At 39.0% G+C, this 19,204-nt stretch overlaps 1 protein-coding gene across 13 annotated transcripts in view; it reads right to left on the bottom strand.

Annotated features, from left to right (window-relative positions):
- Nucleotides 1-19,204, bottom strand: part of rg (A kinase anchor protein rugose) — a 1,179,223-nt gene that overhangs the window by 8,864 nt on the left and 1,151,155 nt on the right. For all 13 annotated transcript variants that reach the window (XM_083144766.1, XM_083144776.1, XM_083109897.1 and 10 more), the window contains 8 exons: nt 19,098-19,192; nt 11,536-11,625; nt 10,078-10,255; nt 7,941-8,021; nt 6,893-7,060; nt 5,353-5,616; nt 2,577-2,773; nt 301-452 (listed from right to left, as the gene is read on the bottom strand). In XM_083144766.1, coding sequence (XP_083000892.1) covers nt 301-452; nt 2,577-2,773; nt 5,353-5,616; nt 6,893-7,060; nt 7,941-8,021; nt 10,078-10,255; nt 11,536-11,625; nt 19,098-19,192 — 1,225 coding nt within the window. The remainder of the gene's footprint in view (nt 1-300; nt 453-2,576; nt 2,774-5,352; nt 5,617-6,892; nt 7,061-7,940; nt 8,022-10,077; nt 10,256-11,535; nt 11,626-19,097; nt 19,193-19,204) is intronic.

Raw genomic sequence — 19,204 nt, 5'->3', positions numbered from 1 at the left:
TGGAATTACTGCTGTGCATACACTAAGGGACATTTCAGACCAAAGTATCAAGCGACACATGTTGCTTATCACTTGGGTGTCACTCAGACAAGACTGTATTTCCTAGAGCATGCATCATGTCTGTTGGTCACACATATGCTGTGACCCCCCCCCCCTGCCTGACTGGAGGGGAAAGTGTACATTATGGTCTGTGCACGTGCATTTGGCACTTCAGTGAGAAACCCCCATGTCGCATGTCACTTCTGTCTGAAAGCTCTCTAATGGTGCTGCAGGTGTACCACACGAACTGAAATTACTTACTTTTGGTCATGAGAAAGGGCCAGTGAGCGCACACTGCTATCACAAGCTGGGAATGCATACAGTAATGCCAGATTGAATGTTCTCCAAACTTCTACGATTCCCTTGTCCCCTCCCGTCATCAGGTATTCTCCATCTCGACTTAGCAACAAGCACTGAAAGACAAACAAGAGATTAGTAATCTTTATTTTCTAGTTAACAGAGCCTCACATAAATCATCTTTTCAAATATGCATTTGCATCAAACAGGCAAATATGACAGAAGGTGTTAGTTGCACAAACACCATTGGGAAAAAGTAGCCTCCGTTCCCTTTGTCACTTCTCATCCTAACACTATATCTGCTTGGATAACATACTGTGATGAGATAATTTAGGTGTGCTGTAACAAAAGCAAAAAATTACCATGATCTAGTGGCTAAAAGTATATTGACATCTCTACATGACATTTTGTATTTCTTGTACGTATTTTGTTTACTTCATATATATGTTCCTCCACTTTAGGTTAATTGTGATGAATATGGGTGTAGGGGGTGGTGACCCTTTTGGAAGGCACCCAAATACCAACTTCTTCACGTAGTACACCTTAGACTGCATTTTTCAGACTAGCAAGGCTCTGGCATCTACCTATAGACTCACAACTAGTATAATTCTCTGTGGGACTTGTGTTGTGTTAATTTGTGTTTGTGGTTGGCCAAAAGTGAAGTCAAATAAGACAAACCAATCAATCAATCCTGATGAATAATGAATGGATGACACAGATGAAGGAATAAGCATTGGCCTACACCTGAACCCAGAATTTTCAGAAGCGAGATTGTGAATCAAATATATATTCACTGCTGAGATGCCACATTATCAGAACTCTACAGAATTGTGTTAAACTTTATTTATTATCTGGCTATTATGTTTTACTTGTTTACTGTTGTTTTTTTTATTATTGAATTCACAGTTATTGAATTATGTTAAAAAGTGACACCATGCCATGAAGGCACATTATGGGGATGTGGGGGTAGGGCCCCACACATTCTCGATCTCGGCTATTTGCAGGTGATGTGATCAGCACCATGCTCTGGCCACCTTTACTTCCCAGGGCCTATGATTTGAGGCCTATGTACCCTATGATTTGAGGCTGGGTGAGCCCCAGAGCCAAAGAAAAATTACAACCTTAGATCACATACCCTGGAATCGAACCCAGGTCTCCCATGTGACAGTCAGATGCTCTAGAGACTAGACCACCGTGACTCTAATTTATGTTAAGAATGTTCATTATTTACAATTTAAAGAACTAAATTTTAGCTTTTAAATGTTTCAGCAAAATCAGACTACTGATCAGTGACGTACAGTTTTTCAATTTCATTTTAATAAGGACATTTCATCTTATTGCTTTATAAATGAGTTTGGTAACAATACTTTCTCATCTGACTCAAACAGATATAAATATTGATCTAAATCTGAACCAAATTCATCTTTGTGAAAAGCCTTTGTTGTGCCAACAATGAAGTTGTCTAGGGTCAAGCGGCATCTTCAACAGAAGCTGAACCTATCCACTTCCAGTTTCCAGAGGCTTTTAGAAATATCCAAAATCTAGCAACAAGATATTCTATTGTTGGTAAACCATCCAAGTGCAACAGGTGGTTTTTTGAGACATAACAAGAATAAGATATATGAGAAGATGCTAAGTTTATGGAAGGGACAATTTTAAGAGGAACATTGTACTGAGATGTGCCTTGTGAATGTTAATAGTGGCAATGTATTATCGAGTGTGTGTTAATAGTGATAAGGCTTCAATAAGCCTTGGGTATAGGGTAAGAGATTACGTTTTAATTTTTGTCATCACGTCGTCAAAAGGTTCAGTGCAGCCATAGTGTTAAGAAGAGTCTCATAACCCTACTGTAAAGAAGATTGCGCAGGTTACCGTGATGCAGTCATCTTGACTCAGAAAGGAATATCACAATTGTACCCTGTATAATATCCTCCACCCCCCCCCCACCCCCACCTGCAGGATAGTAGATGTCCGACACAATCAACCCAATCAAAAATGAACTAGATAGAGTGAATATTAAATGTTTAGTACTCAATATAATCCATTCTTGGAAATAATATACACCTAAGTGTTAACAAGTAAAATTAGTAAAATTACAATAACAGCAGAAATATAATACTAAATAAGATTTCTCACCACCTTATCATAAATTCTCCTACTCCTCACTATTTCTCACATTTCATCCCTAATACTTATCTCACCATGGCTGCAATGCAACATATATACTCTAAATATCTTACCTGCAAATTGTCATTGTGAGACTCATGTCGCAGTCTTTTTCCATTTATAGTGAAAGCGGCAATGTTCCCCTTCTCATAATTCACCACAATGACTCCTTCCCTGGACATCGCAATGTTCTCTGGAGAAAAGAACCCTGATGGTGGTTCAAGAGAACGTAGAAGGTCACCAAAAGTGGTGTGAACTAGCACAGGACCATCTGAAAAAGTTCAATTTCAGCTATAGTGTCACTTGAATAGCCTGCTGCATTCATTAAACAAACTGATCAATCTTACATAACAGTATAATAAAATGAAGTTTCAATAGTTTATTTAATGAAGTTCGTGAGAAGACAAGCCATTTAACAAATCTGTATGTAAAATACAGTGTGTCTGTAAAGTCACGATGGAGTTTCAGACTCTCACAGTATCTGAACAAAACAAAATAAAACCATAAGACTTATATTGTATTGAAGAGCATCTCAAAAGGTTTTGGAAGTGTGGAGAAAACTGGGAATGTGCATGCAGATAGTCACATGACATGATGTGACAGTGACACAAACACCACCACTCAGTCAGTCACAATGTGGATGGTGCAATGTATCTTTTGGCTGTAAAAATTTGAATTGGTGACTTGTGTTTGTCATGAATATTGTCGCGTATTCAATGAAAATAACATTTGCTGGTGGGATCGCCAGTTTACTGAAACAGGTAATTTGTTGAATGCAAAACATTCTGACAGGCCATTGGTTAGTGATGAGTCTATTGAAGCTATATGGAGCTATCTAAGGAGCCCCAAGAAATTAGTGCATACCTGTTTTCAAAGACTAGGCCTTAAGATGGCCATAGTTCCCAAAGTGCTGTGAAAATGTCCTAGTTTTACATATTACAAATTTCAGCTATTACATGCTCACTGCTAAAGAAGATTGTATTCCATTTGTCTGGTCATGTTCACTGATTCAGGACATGTGCTAATGAACAACTGGATGCCTACATTGAGTGAGTGAGTGAGTTTGTGTTTTAAGTCCACTTTATGAACAGTAAAGCTAACTGGGACCAGATCTTCCATTTAAAGTGGGATCTGAATCACTATGTGCCTCCACTGGGTATGGAAACTGGGACCCCTTGATTACAAGGTGACAACACCATCACTATGCCATAGGGGAGGCTACTTACATTGAGCATACAGTTTGTACGTAAACATGTGGTGTGCCCTTGCACATACTAGAGTCATAGCCCAATTTTCTTTGTGGAACTTACTGTGATGTCACACAACTATCTTGATATGTTGGAATTGTACTTTCTGCCACAAATTTGAGATAAAAGTGTCATCTTTCAACATGATGATGTCCTCCACACTATGGCAACATTCTTTTTGAGCTTCTGGATATGACAATTCCACAGCACTGGATAGGAAGGTATGACCACCACAATCACCAGGCCTTACACCTTTGAACTTTACTTCTGGGGCTACATCAAACAAAATGCATAGTATTTGTGTCAATGATATTGATTACTCGAAAGTGAGGTCACACCTGTTGTGCTTAGTCATGTGGCAAGAACTAGAGTACTATTAGATATGTGCGTGTAGGGCAACAAATGGAAACCACATTGAATTACATGAAATATGTCAAAAAATATATATATATATATGAGCAGGTCTTTCATTTTGTACTTGAAATGTTTATGGTTCTTTCAGTAGATAGTTTTGAAACCCCCACCATGCCTTTTGGACACACTGTATGTATGACAATATAAAATGCAATACACAGAGATGGACCATTCATGATAGCCAGAACTCTACAAACATCATACATAAAGACCCAATTACAGTTCTAGGCAACAGAAACTTCTTAAGCTTACAATTGTTTCATCTCCTAGAGATGAGAAGAGCATGAGGTAGCAAGTACAGTAACAGAATTCAAACACAAAGAATGCAAGTAAAATTATGTGACAAATGTGCACCAAGTATTTTCACAGTAGGAATGGGACAGATTATTCGGTACTCTATCCATATCGGCCAAGCATATCAGTGTATTGAAAAAATCATTGACGATTTTACCGATCTGATATATTTATAAATATGTTACAATTTAGTGCAACATGTTGCCATTTTGCTATATTTTTTAGGATATAAACATATAATATTCATTCTGTTCTTTTATGCAGCTTCTTTTGCATTGCACAAGGTTGGTTAGCCGGCCCACGTGGCAGAGTGGTGAGCACATCGCACTACGATGCCAGGGGTCCTGGGTTCGAATCCTGGCCTGGGCATGGATGTTTGTGAGTGTCCATTCATCAATTTCATCATATCATCACTCATCCCCATCTTTGTAAATTAGGCAAAAGTGGCACAAGAAGCAAAGTAAGATAAAGCAAATCAATCAATGAAAAGGTTGGTTCATCTGGTAACATACATTTAGTAGGGAGGTCAATGAACCATTTGGAATTTTATATTAGATGGATAAAAGATAGGTAAATTTTATATTGGTAGTTTATCGATATCAGCCCATCAATATTACGTAGGCTTCACCAGAATTTTTTGTAAGGGGGCAGGTTTTTGACATGAAATGATTTATTGCTAGTAGCAGTTAACAGCAATATTAATTATCTATTATTATGTTCTTGGGGTGACACTTTTACATGGTATGGCTAATGAGCAAATTGAAAAGAAATCATTGGGAGGGGGGAGATATAGCAGAAGAAGGAACACACACACTCTCTTATATTCAGTACTAATGCAAGACTTTCTCCAGTTAACATATTTCTGAGAATTACAACCAATAACATGACTACTTACTTTGTGAGCCAGAAACGACCAATCCCAGCTCAGCAGAAATCACAACACTTGTAACAGGTTGTTCGTGTCCTGTAAGAGTTGCTCGAGGAGTGGGAATTTCTCCCTCGCCAACGATGGTTTGCGTCCTGGCATTCCAGTGCCACAAGAGGACAGTGCAGTCCGCTGAGCCAGAAGCTATGTAGCAGTCAGACGTGATATTGCACTCCGATCGACTGAGGCAAGTTACCACACCATAATGGCCGAAAACTATCTGGACTATTTTTGCTGAAAAGAACATAAAATGAGCTATTAAAGCACAGGTGTTCAAAGAACTTTAAAACTGCCCTATTTAGACATTTAAGTAATCAGTTGGATTTTGATACTTCATAGACATATATATGTACATTATCTTGAAAATAAATCGTTTGTAAATTTTAGTATTCTCAGTAATAAATTTGATTATTAATAAATCTTCCTAAGTATAATATGAGCTGCTGCTTGAACGTTATGATCAGGAAATGGATTTATTGTTGTTATTGACCTGAAGAGCAGACCAGAACAAATATCCAAGAGAGACCAAGCTTTATAGTAAGTGAAGAACCAGCATCCAAGCACTGGCCAGTGCAGGATCCTTAGCATTTGTGTGGCCCAAGGCAGGATTTACTCTCCAATTACCTCAGCAATGGAATCTGGGTTGACCAGTAACTTCTATTTAATCTTGCTTACTCTCAGTGCTTGTAATGGACCAGAGATGATGAAAAAAAAAAAAAGACTTCACATATCATATTTATTGCTAGTAGTAGTAATGTTCACATTTCAGGGAATGAAAGACATGGAAGCACATTAATATACTGAAAAGAAGCACTCATTCACCAAGCTTATTAGTGAGGGTCCTTACTTTTAGTTTTCCAAAGACTACAGCATGTATCTGTATTTGGTAAACAATAGTACAAGTTCCCGAGAGAAGTTCAGGCAGGGGCCATGAAAATTACACATCATAAAAAAAAACATTTTGCAGATATGTGTTGCACTGTGTGACTTAACAGTTAGTCTTTTATGAAGATTCGTAAGGAACATAGATTTTTTGAGAGCTTGCTTTCAAGTGAGTCTTCTCAAAGGTTGCTGAAGGTTAGGTCCTTTTTGCAGATTCACAAGGACATAATATTTTTCAAGAATGAATGGCTGAATTTTAATTGGTAGTATGCAATCTCTGAACTTCCTCTTTTACTTTTCACCGATTATAAATAGCACCAAATGCAACAGACCTTCCTGTGAAATATAATGACTCATTGTGATGATAGATATACAGAATGTTTTCCATTTATTTTGATGTGCAAGAAGAAAACAAAATAATTTTAAGATCTATGAACATATAATTAAGTTTACTTGATCAGTGCAGAAAATGCATGTAAACATGTAGGGAGGAGACTAGACTAGCATTAATGCTTGAAAAATTCTCAAATGATAACTTTGAGAATATTGGTCACTGGTAAATCAAAGACGGAGTTTACTAACAACAATTATTATGCAATTTTGTTTAGAAAGTTATTCGCTCACTTACCTGTTTCAGTTGAAAATACCCTGAAACTATTATCCCAAAAACCACATGCTACAAGAAATCTACTGTCCACTGTGGTAACAAAGCAGTTCGATCTTATTCTTATCTTTTGGCTGAAATTATCACCAAGATGTCGACGCTGTGCAGGATTGGAGCTGTTGCTTATTTGAGCTGAAAATAAATTATCACAATTAGTTACAAGTTGGTGCAGGCAGTTCGATAATTTCTATAATTAAGATTTTTTAAAAAGCTTTTTAATCAGGCTTGCCCAGGTAAATTTCAAGCTTTATAAATTCTGTTTAGAAATATATATTTTAGTGTACAAATGTTAACTTTAGATTAAAGCATTTTTCTTAGCACGTATAGTAGCATTTCTATAGCATACAAAAATAAAATGTTGCATTTAAAAGGTTAACATAAGAGAAGTGAAATGTGTCTTGTGCACTGTACTACTTGAATGATTTCAGAACCAAAAACTACTTAATTCACTGCCTAAAGCAGAACCTGCAAGTCAGAATTTTATTTCTGGGTGATGCAAGGTCGTTTTTATGGGGGTGTTTAAAGGTCGTTTTTATGGGGATGTTTAAAGGTGAAATTAGTGCCAAAATGACTATAAATTGGGCCCATGTGAAGAATTTTTACAAGGGTGGTGTGGAAAATTGTATGCGAGGGTGAGTTTTATATCAAATTGCTAAATATTATCCCCAAATTTTAATGTTCTATCCTGCTCCCTACAATATAGGACTTAACATTCATATTCGTGAGCTGGATATTGACCCCTTTCCATTTAATGATCAATCTGCCCCCTACTGGAATTGGTGTGATAATCTAATACTTACCACTGATATTCAAGAGTTGTAATGCCCCCAAAGTTTAATGCTTAATCTCCCTGCCAGAATTCATCAAATGCTGTATTGTTTATTCAGTAAAGAATTTTGGGTGGACACAAAGCTACATCCACAAACCTGCCTGTGGGCATCCCTGATTACTTCTACCAAATTTCTTATGGGGACTTGTTTGCAGGCAGGAAAAAAAAAAACTAAATACTTACACAAAACTGGATCCATAGAAAGTGGCAGGTTTGCGGTTGGGGTCTGAGGAGTTTCTGCATAGCTTGGTGACTGCACTGAGGCTGGAAAATTAAATATTATATTTTTACAATTTTTAAATGAGATGGTAGAGTTCTTATTTACCTCTATGGTGTATCACACATAAATATGACAGAAAGAGGATTTCGAGCACTACATTTATGAGAAAATATATATTAGTACTCTGTCTAATGGCAAAATCAGCGCAATGGATACAAGTGTGATGCAGATAGAAAAAGTCAGATAGAAAAAGTAAGTTCTGTGATACATATATATGGGTCATTCCATGTCAAATCAGGCAGGAGTTAACCCTCATAGTCACCGATTTTGATGATATTTGGTACACAGCTTTGCTTTGCTCCAATACCGATACCTGTGAAAGGGTTTTGCTGAAATATGATTATTACGAATTATATTATAGTTGTTCAAAATGTCATTTTTGAGCAACATGCTCTTTTCAATTAAGTATATCTCGGGAACAAATGAAGTTACAGAAGCGTTCTTGAGCTCGTTGTGAAGAGGGAAGATGGTTCCATATTATGAGATGATCAAATTTTGAAACTTAGTAAAATTTGAACACTCTGTTCAAATGTTCAAATTTCAAGTTTGAACAGCTCAAAACACCCCCCAAATGATTTTTCTCATTTTTGGATATATTTAACTACCACCCTTTCTCTTCATACTGAGAAAGTTTATCGAGGTGTTTCTTGACATAAGGGAGAAAAATGAGATTGAAATATTTGTTCTGCTTCACAAGGGTTTAGTAAGAGTTGTAAGTGCCACCAGAAATCGCAAACACAAACAAGCAAGTGATGATAAAGAACTTAGCACATACAAGCAAATACTGACAAGCAACTTTCAGTATAATTTCATGCATGTTTCTATCTACTTTCGTTTTCACGTTTGGAATTGTCTACTCAAAATAGGTGCATCTTCCATGATCAAACAGCAAAGCTATTTAATACTTTCTGAGTGCTAACTAATTTTTAGCTGTAAATGTACGTATTCTGTACTATTGTCAGTGCTTGTAAAAAATATTCATGAAATCACTTTACCACATTTAGCACATTTATTAGGTACTGCCAAGATTATATAAGTAAATTATGTGAGTTCACACACATTACCAAAACTGAAAAACTACAACTTGTAAAATACATACAGTTTTTAAATCATATTCACATTAAAATTAACAAGTGGAATATATTTTGTATTACGGATGTGTTGAATCTGATTTCTGGTGTAGCAATACCAACTGAAAAATTTACATATCAGAATTGGCATCAAAACTGGTAAAATCCTTATGTTTGAACTGATACAAATATTCAATACAGTAAAACCTAGTTAAACCTCGATAAGCTGGACTTCACTTAATCCGGAGAGGCAAAAGGCAAATAATAATAAAAAAAAAAGCAGAATGCAAGATTTTAAATGTGTCTAGAAGTCAACAAGAGAACTTCCCAAAGAAAAGGCAGTCAACCAATGATGAAATTCTGTTTCTTGCAGACTTTGTACTGTACTGTACAGTGTATTTAGGCCTATGCCCTTTAAATACATCATAATAAACGTGTTTTGTTGCTATAAACGGAGTTTTAATGCACTTCCTACTGTTCTTTTAGGTTATTTCAGTTAATCCGGACTTTTGTTAAACTGGTCAACTTATCCCTCCCCCCCCCAATTAGTCTGGATTATCGAGGTTTTCCTGTATATCACTTTCGAAATTTTGATCATAGAGGGCATATTGATCGATAGATTGAAATAGGAGAAATGTTAACAAATGTCGTTTTGAAGTTTGTTTTCTTTTAATGAATTCAAATTTTATTTCTCAAAATATATTAAAACTGTTTCTCTAGGATATTTATAACACACAAGCAGAATTTTATGCAGCATTTATTTCTGTTTAATAATCATGTATATTGGAAAAATATAATAGGTCTGAAAAATTATTGCAGAGTACTTCAATACTGCTAAATTTCCTGCAATAAAATATCCCTAATTTCATGTGGGTAATTTATTGCTGTCTTCCTTAACTGTCTAGTGCCACCTAAACAACCGACACCCAGAAGTCAGCATAATGCAGCTGTGAGACAAATAGTTTCTTACCAGCATAGCTTGGATTCCACCTATTAACTGCAAACTGTTGATTTGCAGTGATTGTAACTACAGATGGGAATGGCAGCTGTGGATATGTATTGGCAGAAATGTGACAGATAGGAGAATTGGACAGAAACTTCATCGTCATACAGACATCTTCTGGAATACTGGAGAACATCATGGGGGACTGAAACAAGAAAAATAAAATGGATTGATTAATTACTGTAGCGCTAACTATGCAATGTTAATAACAGAATATTAGGAAACATTCTAAATTTGAACATCAGGGCGTATGCTGCATTTTTTTAAAACTAAGGAGGAGGCATAAGAATGCTTAAGGGGCATACATGCAAATTTCCATGAAACGTCCAGTCTTTCAGAATCTTTGGAGTCTATTTAGAATCATGAGGCATTCCATTTCTATTTCAGATATTTTGCATCGATGATGAGGTTGGTTGTTGAACTGGTGAAGTTGATGATGGAACAAACACAATGATACATCAATGCCTTACCAAGAATTTCAACTTGGTTAGCAGTATTTTATGCTAACTACTCCGTTACAGAGGCTGGCAATTAGGGGTGTGTGGATAAAACACTATTAGTAATACTTATCCCCTAAAATTTTTAAACACTACCTATGCTCTTCAACAGAAGAATGAAAAAGAAGAAAAACAATGTTAAAATGTCTTGTGTACGAGGGCTGTTTTTCTTGAACTGGCAACGCTGTTGGAATACACTGGTCAAATGATGAACGAGTTGTGTTCTGAAGAGTTATGTGAATGTGTTTATATGTTGGTTATATATTATTATTATATTATTACTCTGTGTTAGTAAATAGACATAATTAAGTGGTGTGTGTGTGTGTGTTTGCTTTGTTAATGTTTACGTGGCACGAACAGTGAGTATTCATAATGTTTCAGGTTGTATATCTGTGGATGAAAAAGTATTACCAATTCACAAGAGATTGTAGGAGGCTTGTGGTGACTCAGCTCTTCCATACCCTGCTGGGGATTGAACCCACGTCTCTCACATGGTAGTCAAATGTCAATATGGGTGAGTGGTGATTACATGAAACAAATTAAACAATGGACACAATGAAATGACTTGGTCTGAACTGGAACCAAAGGTCATGGGTTACCTAATCTAATGCAGCCTTTAGAAATGAAAATTCTATTCAAAAGCCATGTGAAGACTTCTGACACATTGAGGACTTAAACTTGGGATCTTTTCCTAAGCATTCCTAGGATCGTGGTCACTAAAATGTCTTTTCTGCACTTGTTCCTTAATTCATAAAATGCATGTTTCTTCGATTTACACTGCATATTACTACAAGCACAACACATAGTTGTCAGTACAAGCGTTTTCTTTTAATGAATATGGACATGAAGGATACTGCCAAACATTATATCATCAGGACAGAGCAACTACATTCTTTATCTCTGATGACCCAGATGATTCAATACTCACCAAATGCATTGCAGAACTTCTAGGAGGATGAGGCTCCATTAAAAGCTGAGATGGAGTCTGTCCAAAGTTCCTAATTTGGTTTTCTATTGCCTAAAATAAAAAGAGTCACTTTAGAATTTGCTTTTAACACAATTTAATTTCAAACTATAAATTGAACCAAACACTTCGGATGGGATTGTTGGATTATGAGGGGCAGTCAAATGAAAACCGAACACCCGCTACAAAGTGACAATGGAGTTTGTTTTATTCAAAAGTAATTGCCACAAGTGTTAAGACATTTATCCCACTGTGAGACGAGTTGATCAATTCCAGTCTTGTAGAAAGAGGTAGGTCGCTGACGGATCCACCTCACCCACTGTTGCACTTCCTCGTCCGAATGAAACCGACGTCCACAAATGTCTTTCTTCAGGTCACCAAAAATGTGGAAGTCACAAGGGGAAATATCGGGGCTGTACGGAGGATGTTCAAGCGTTTCCCAGCCAAATGTCTGAAGCTTATCCCTCACCAGATTGGCAGTATGGGGACGGACATTATCGGAACTGCAGGTGATCCTTGATAATGGCATGCACAGAGCCATGACTAATGCCAACCTGAACACGAATTTCTTCCTCTGTGATTCGTCGGTCTTCCTGGATCAGACCATCGATCCTCGCAATCACATCAGGCGTAATGGCTCGATGGGCCAGTCCCGGGCATGGATCGTCTTGCAGTGATGTGCGTCCTTTGCAAAATCTCTTCTGCCACTCGTGCACACTTGTCTGGGACATGCAGTGTTCGCCATACACTGCAGACATACGACGATGAATTTCACGTGTTCCAGCACCCTCAGCCACCAAGAAACGAACCACACCTCTCTGCTCTTCTTTGCTTGCCTCCATTTCCAATGCTGGACGCACACACTTTTCACTACGCTCACCTCCTGAGCAATGATGAAGCAACTGTGTGGACCTGTGCGTTTTCACTATGCATTTCTCCTACCATACAGATGGCAGTATCGATATGTAACAACAGTGTTGCCAACTTTTGCGAGGAATGTGTTTTATGGTGGGTGTTCGGTTTTTATTTGACTGCCCCTCATACTAATCCTGTATTTTTAATGTTTTATTTCTGTATGGAAAAACTGGAAGTATTTACCATGTGGTGCTAGAGAAAATATGGGAACAAAAGAAATACACACATATTTTAGTCATGATTATGACATTCAGTGACATACCGAAAGGGAGGGGGGTTACGTATACTCATTTTGCCATCTTTTCTGAAGTGCTTGCTGCAGAAAATTCAGGTGGATCGGATACTTCCCCTCTCTTCCTCATCTAATGAAAATGGACCAATTTGGTGTTTGTGCTCAAGTTGCTTCAACACAATATACCCCTCATATCTTTGACAACATTGCTTCTAAAACTGCCTATTTCTCATAATTCAACATTCCTTGATATTGCATATTTTGGCAATGGTAATATACATGCCTTTGAAATGTCTTAGTGGAGGCTATGCAAATTTAGGTGATACATTATGTATTGGGAAGAGAAATAATCAACCTATGTAAATGTCCAAAATGGTGATACGTTGTCCAAATATCGCCTGTCCATGTAGATATTTCTGAGAGTTGAAGCACAGGGCTGGGACGGCGATTTCCTCCACAAACGACCATTATAGTTTTCCCCTCTCTCGGACATCTGGCAGAAAGAGTATCACTTGATGATTTTCTCTCCATAGCAACCCGATGTTTCACCTCTCCTCCTGAGTGAGGACCAGCAACCTCATACGTTTCTTTACTTCTTTAAATAAGAGAAGAGCAAATGATATCTCAGGATTTCCTTCCCCCTCCCCTCCTCTCAAACAATCGTTGGGTATATGAATCTGCCCATAGGTCGAATTTGTGATCATTGTGTGCTAATTTAGATTTCCATGTCCCTACAAAATCCCACAGTCCAAAATTGGATATTTTGTATATCCCTGACACAGTTTACAGGAATGGAGATTCATTAATATGCTCAATAATTTTTAAAAACACAAAGAAGCTCGAGTAAAATAATAATAGAACTCCTTCGTAGCTGAAGGGTTAGCACACTCAGTTTTGGTTTAAACAGTCCTGGATTCGACCTCCAGTGGAGTTCCAAAATTTTTATGATGACCGAGCATTGTGATCTATCAAGTTGCTACTAGAGGGAATTACAAAAGGCAGAAGACAGCAGCATTTGGACTCGATCTACTGAACATGGATCACCCAAAGAAAAGATCTTTGGTAGGCCTTGACTTTGTAAGGGCTGTTAGACTGCGGAATTTACTTTACTAACAGTAATCATAGGCGTAACTTGGCGGGGGCTGAATAGGGGACATTTCCCCTTCACCCCAAAATTGCAGGTTTATATAAATTTCCAAATTAATGGTACTTTTGTTAACCCTCCTCGGATCTGGGACAGAAAGTAATGAGTAATTGTTATAGTTTCGCAAATGTAAGTTATTCTGCAAAATAGTCCTGGATGCTACTTTTATGGCAAGGACGTATTTAGGGGGAGGGTCCAGGGGGTCCGGACCTCCCCGAAAAATTTATCGGCAAGGACGTATTTAGGGGGAGGGTCCAGGGGGTCCGGACCTCCCCGAAAAATTTATCAAGTACTAAAATTAAATAATGAAAAATATATTATTTAGCCGTTGTTTTATAATTTCCTCTGAACTTATTGGAAGACAAGGATTATATTGGGATCATAGGGCTTTGAGAGACACGAAGGACGTATTTAGGGGTTCGGACCCCCCCCCCCCCACACACACACCCGAAAGATTTATTAAGTACGAAAATTAAATAATGAAAATATACTCGTTTAGCATTTGTTGTATAATTTCCTCTGAACTTATTGGAAAGCAAGGATTATATTGGGATCATACGGCTTTGAAGGACAGGAAGGACGTATTTAGGGGTCTGGTCCCCCCCTCTCACACACCCCCGAAAGACCTATTAAGTATGAAAATTGAATAATGAAAATATACTCGTTTAGCATTTGTTGGATAATTTTCTCCTTAATTTATTGGAAGACACGGATTATTTTGGGATCATATGGCTTTGAGGGACAGGAAGAACGTATTTAGGAAGGTTTCAGGGGTTCGGATCCCCCAAAAAACTTACCAAGTAGTAAAATTAAGTAATTAAAATATTAGCATTTGTTGCATAATCGATGGTTATTAATTTCCTCTGAACTTTTTTAATCAGAAGCTTACTTTTCTCCAACTATATGTGACATCATAATTTTTGTTATTCGATAAATATTCAATTATTCATCTACTTGACATTAATTTCATTGCCAGAGCACTTGTTTTTATGTAAATTATTCCGATCTTAACTAAAGGTAAGCTACGTAATGAATATGCGCTGTTATATCTCTATTTTTATAGCTACAGTCTTTTTACCTAATCGTGTAATGATAATATAATATTAATTTATGTATTGTAATTAGTATTAATTTGATTTAATATAATTATTTTAATTTAAACATTATTATTATTATTATTATTATTATTATTATTATTCCTGAGACACTTGGTTCGCCCCCCCCCCGAAACATATTTCTAAATACGTGCCTGTTTTATGGGATAGATTATTTTTTATTCTCCTCCCACCCACCCTTTCGCCAAAGGTAAGCCCAAGTTCGATTTTGCCCCACACCAAAGTAAAGTTTTTTGTTCATTTGAGTTTTTGTGCAAAGTCCACTTTATGCACAGATCGGATAATGGGACTGGACCTACAGGTTAAAGTGGAATCCGAACCACTAGTTCGGGTATCGAACCTGGGAAAAAAAGCCCCAAGTTTAATTCTGCCCCTCCCCCCGCCATTCAAAGTTACGTCCCAAGTTAGGCCCTTGCCATGACAGTAACATATAAAATGTGTGGCATCGCTGGTTTTGATGATTTATGGTGAAAACGCCATCACTGGCCAGGTGTATCAGATATCTCTGTAGAACGAACCCAGCCTAACCACCGGCATCTATACCTGGAGGTGGAGGAAGCAGTGAAAAAGGAAGAAGGATCCCCTTTCTCACATTACGCCCTCGATCCCAGCTGCCACTCGCGAGCCGTTCTCGGTTCCTCTCCCGAGGCAGGATGCAGGAAAGAGTTACGTCACACGAGAAATCGCTCTATTACTCAGCTTTTCACTCTCTTCACGGGACGCGTCAGCGGTTGAATAATGGGTTCTGTTCCACTTTAGGAAGACATCCGCTGGAAAACGATGGGGTTCTTGCATGCGGGGGCTCAGGGGTCACGCAATTGGAGAAACGCGTCAATTGCGCTTTTGGCCACGGAGTCACAGATACAGGTACCGCACGCCGTATTTTTATTTAGCGTCGCTTTTCTTCCACCTTTGGCTAATCGTGAGGATTACATGAAACTAATCACAGCGAACACCCGTGCCCAAGCCGGGACTCGAACTACGGAACTTCGGTGACGAGCAACTTCTTTCGAAAGATCAAGATATTACATCAATTACTAAAATCGATTACGCAACAGTCCTTTGAGAGTCAAGTCCTGCCAAGCGGATTTTCTTTGGGCGACGCGTGGTCAGCGCATCGAGTCCCATCGTCGCTGTTTTCTGGCTTTGGGAGACCGGACCCCGCCACTTCTTTTCAAGCAGGTTCCCAATTGTCCTCACGATGGTGGGTCAACACCGACATTCTTTTAGCTCCCACTGGGAATCGCACCCGGGACCGCTAGCACCAAAGGCAAGGGTGCTAACCACTTGGCTACGTGGAATATATATGTATTATCCCTCCCGGGCCAAAAGTTTGGGAACAGAAATTGAATTCCCCCTCATTCCCCTTCAAATACCACCCTACACCTATAAGCCTATATTCAGTACTGTAACAAGTCTCCAGACTATGTGGCAGGGTGCTTACTAATAGTATATGAAACTTGGTGTCCTACGAGCGAATCATAGGTAAGACACGGCCGCGTGTCACGTGTTTCATCGTTCATCGTCAACGTCGCGACTAGCTTGACTCGACCAATGAACGTGCGAGTGAGGCAGTGAGTGCAGGAAGAGGAAAATGCGGCTGCAGCTACCAGCTGTTATCAGCAGTGCGTACTGCTTCGCTCCCCCACGCGCAGCGCTGCTTTGCTCCTCACATTCCCGGGACAAAGTGTTACTTTTCGGACACCCTGTACATAAAAGGTAAATTTTTTTGTTTCTCAGATTTTTGCTAGAAAACGCGGACTGTATTGTCCAATGCACTCTTTTTAAGTACAACAAGTTTGTTCTCACACAACTACATTATTATGACTACACTTCTAATTGTCAATATTTGTTTTTGAATTCAAAATACTATGGAAAATGATCTTAGTTCCCCTTGAAATAAAAAAGCTGAATTTGCTGCCCCAGGTTTTAGTTGTCGACTTTTTTTTAAAGCACAACCACAGCAGGTGCTTTGTGATCCTGGCATTCACTTCGTTTCGTATTAGCTTATAATTCAATAATCAATAACCGGAAAAGAATGAGGAGGCTTGCAAAAATAGTTTCATTTTTATTTCATACTAGCTCCAGCCATTGCAACATTTTTTTAACGCAAGATATTCATTCAATTGAAACCATACTGCTAGTTATTAGTGGACCTTTGAAGTAATATTTGATTTCACTTTACAATGAAATTCTCCGGAAATAGAATTTCGTTTACTTACCTCCCAATTCATTCTGAGATAGGCTGGGAGGAAACTCTAGGGTGAAGTGGGTTTGCCTCTTTCTCAAATTTCCCCCCACGGCAGGGAAAGAAGATTGACAGATAGGAGGCCGAGGCATTGTTGATTCACCTTTCCCTCTTTCTTACGAGGGGAAAAAAGGTTCTCTTCGCAGCAGTCACCAGGAATTAAAAACGTTCTTATTACTTTATGAATATTCCGAGACTCGATTACTCCTTCGTACTAATCCATCTTTAGGCAATTCCGCCCACCTGATTAACTTCAAAAAATGTATACTCTTCCTCTCCCCTTCGTTTACTTCCACGGCGCCTCCGAAACGAAGGGTGGAAAAAAGGCACCGTTCAACTCTCGATGTTGACATCCTGAAGATTGGGAAGGAGGAATTTCGACGGGGATGGCCTGGCTCTGAAAGATTAGAAAACGGTGGAGCCAATTACAAGCAACTTATCAGTCACGTCTGACTGCGCTGGATGGTAATTAGCGTGGAAAATAAGGTGCTCTCTGGGAGTTTGTTTTAACCACAGGTTGCGTGAGTGGCCCGTGACGGCGCTTGTCAGAGGATCGGGGGAAGAAACTCGTTCTGACAGCAGCCCGGATCGCGGATCAGTCTTCGGTCTGTCAACGCAGCCGACGTCCGACCCCGCCCTCGACAAAACTGCACTGGACGTGGCGGAGAGTTTTATAAATTACTTCCAACGTGACATCCGTCGAAAGTTGGGCTTTGTGCGCGGAGGCTGGCCGGGAACGAATCGTCCTCGTTCGGAGCTTCTTTCGAATATTTGGGTTTTGGCCATATTGCGGTGTAGTGGTTAGCAAGGCCCTCCGCAGAATCCAGCCCCGTTAGGTATTTTGGCTCCCTAGGCAGGATTGCGGATTGCCCCCCATCACCACTACCAAGCATCGACATTTTATGTGATATTTACATCCTACAAGTTTTGAAATGAGGGAAACAAAGAAAACCTCATTAAAAACAATATAAGCTCTCTTTATTTGAAAAAGAAAAACAACTTTGAATGGCGACCTAGGCTTCAGCCTTCCCTCGCTATGAGCCTGGCAGGATCATATATACGGATAGGCACAACGGTATTGCTACACTTCAAAAACCTGCTTTGAAATCATTCTTGAGTTGTTTTAAGTCCACTTTGTGCACAGAAAGGCTAATCGGGACTGGACCTACAGTTTAAAGTATCCGAACCACTGCTTTGTGCCTCCACCGGGTATCGACCCCTGGACCTCTTGATTACAAGGCGATGACGCTACCACTGCGCCACCGGGGAGGTCATTGAAATCATTCTTGAGATGCGACGAACTCGTAGCATTTTTAAATTCGTAAATACCAGGAGAAAATTTAAAGTTACATCCTGTACATTACAACGTGCCATGAAGGCGTATAGGGGGTGTGGAGGTTGGGCCCTACACATTCACTATCTCGGCTATGTGTGGAGGTGATCAGTACCACTCTCCGGGCCTCTTTACCCCCTCCTCCACACACACAAGTACTCATTTACCTAGGTAGCTTGTGTGAACTCCAGGGAACCGATCCATGCAGTGTTATTGCTGTAAAAAAAATTCCCACCTGAAATCACCCACCACGGAAATCGAACCCGGTTCTCTCGAGTAACAGTCAGACGACATACCGACTGCCTATACAGTACGACGCTGAGCTGCCCCTCGGTGTTCGGCCACATCCTCGGGCTAACACTCCACACGCAGGTCTAATTTATGGCCACTTCGGCACCAAATGTCGCTTTAATCTCCCTACAATAAGGTTGAAAAAAATAGGATAAACAGTGTTGCTCATACATAGAACGACATGATACAAAGCATGCACAATGTTCACTACATGCATCCTTAAAAGAAGGGGAAAAGATTGCACTTACCTCCCTCATAACAGGATCGCTGATAGTATCCAGCTCTACGCTACCCTCGTAAGTAAGGTAATAGAAAACGTTTGTTGCTCTCACCGCCTCGGGACCTACAAGTAAAA

Source organism: Lepisma saccharinum, chromosome 1, assembly GCF_977018435.1.
Source record: "Lepisma saccharinum chromosome 1, izLepSacc3.1, whole genome shotgun sequence".
Taxonomy (NCBI): domain Eukaryota; kingdom Metazoa; phylum Arthropoda; class Insecta; order Zygentoma; family Lepismatidae; genus Lepisma; species Lepisma saccharinum.
Note: the sequence above shows the minus strand (reverse complement) of the source record. Positions and strands in the feature narration are given on the sequence as shown.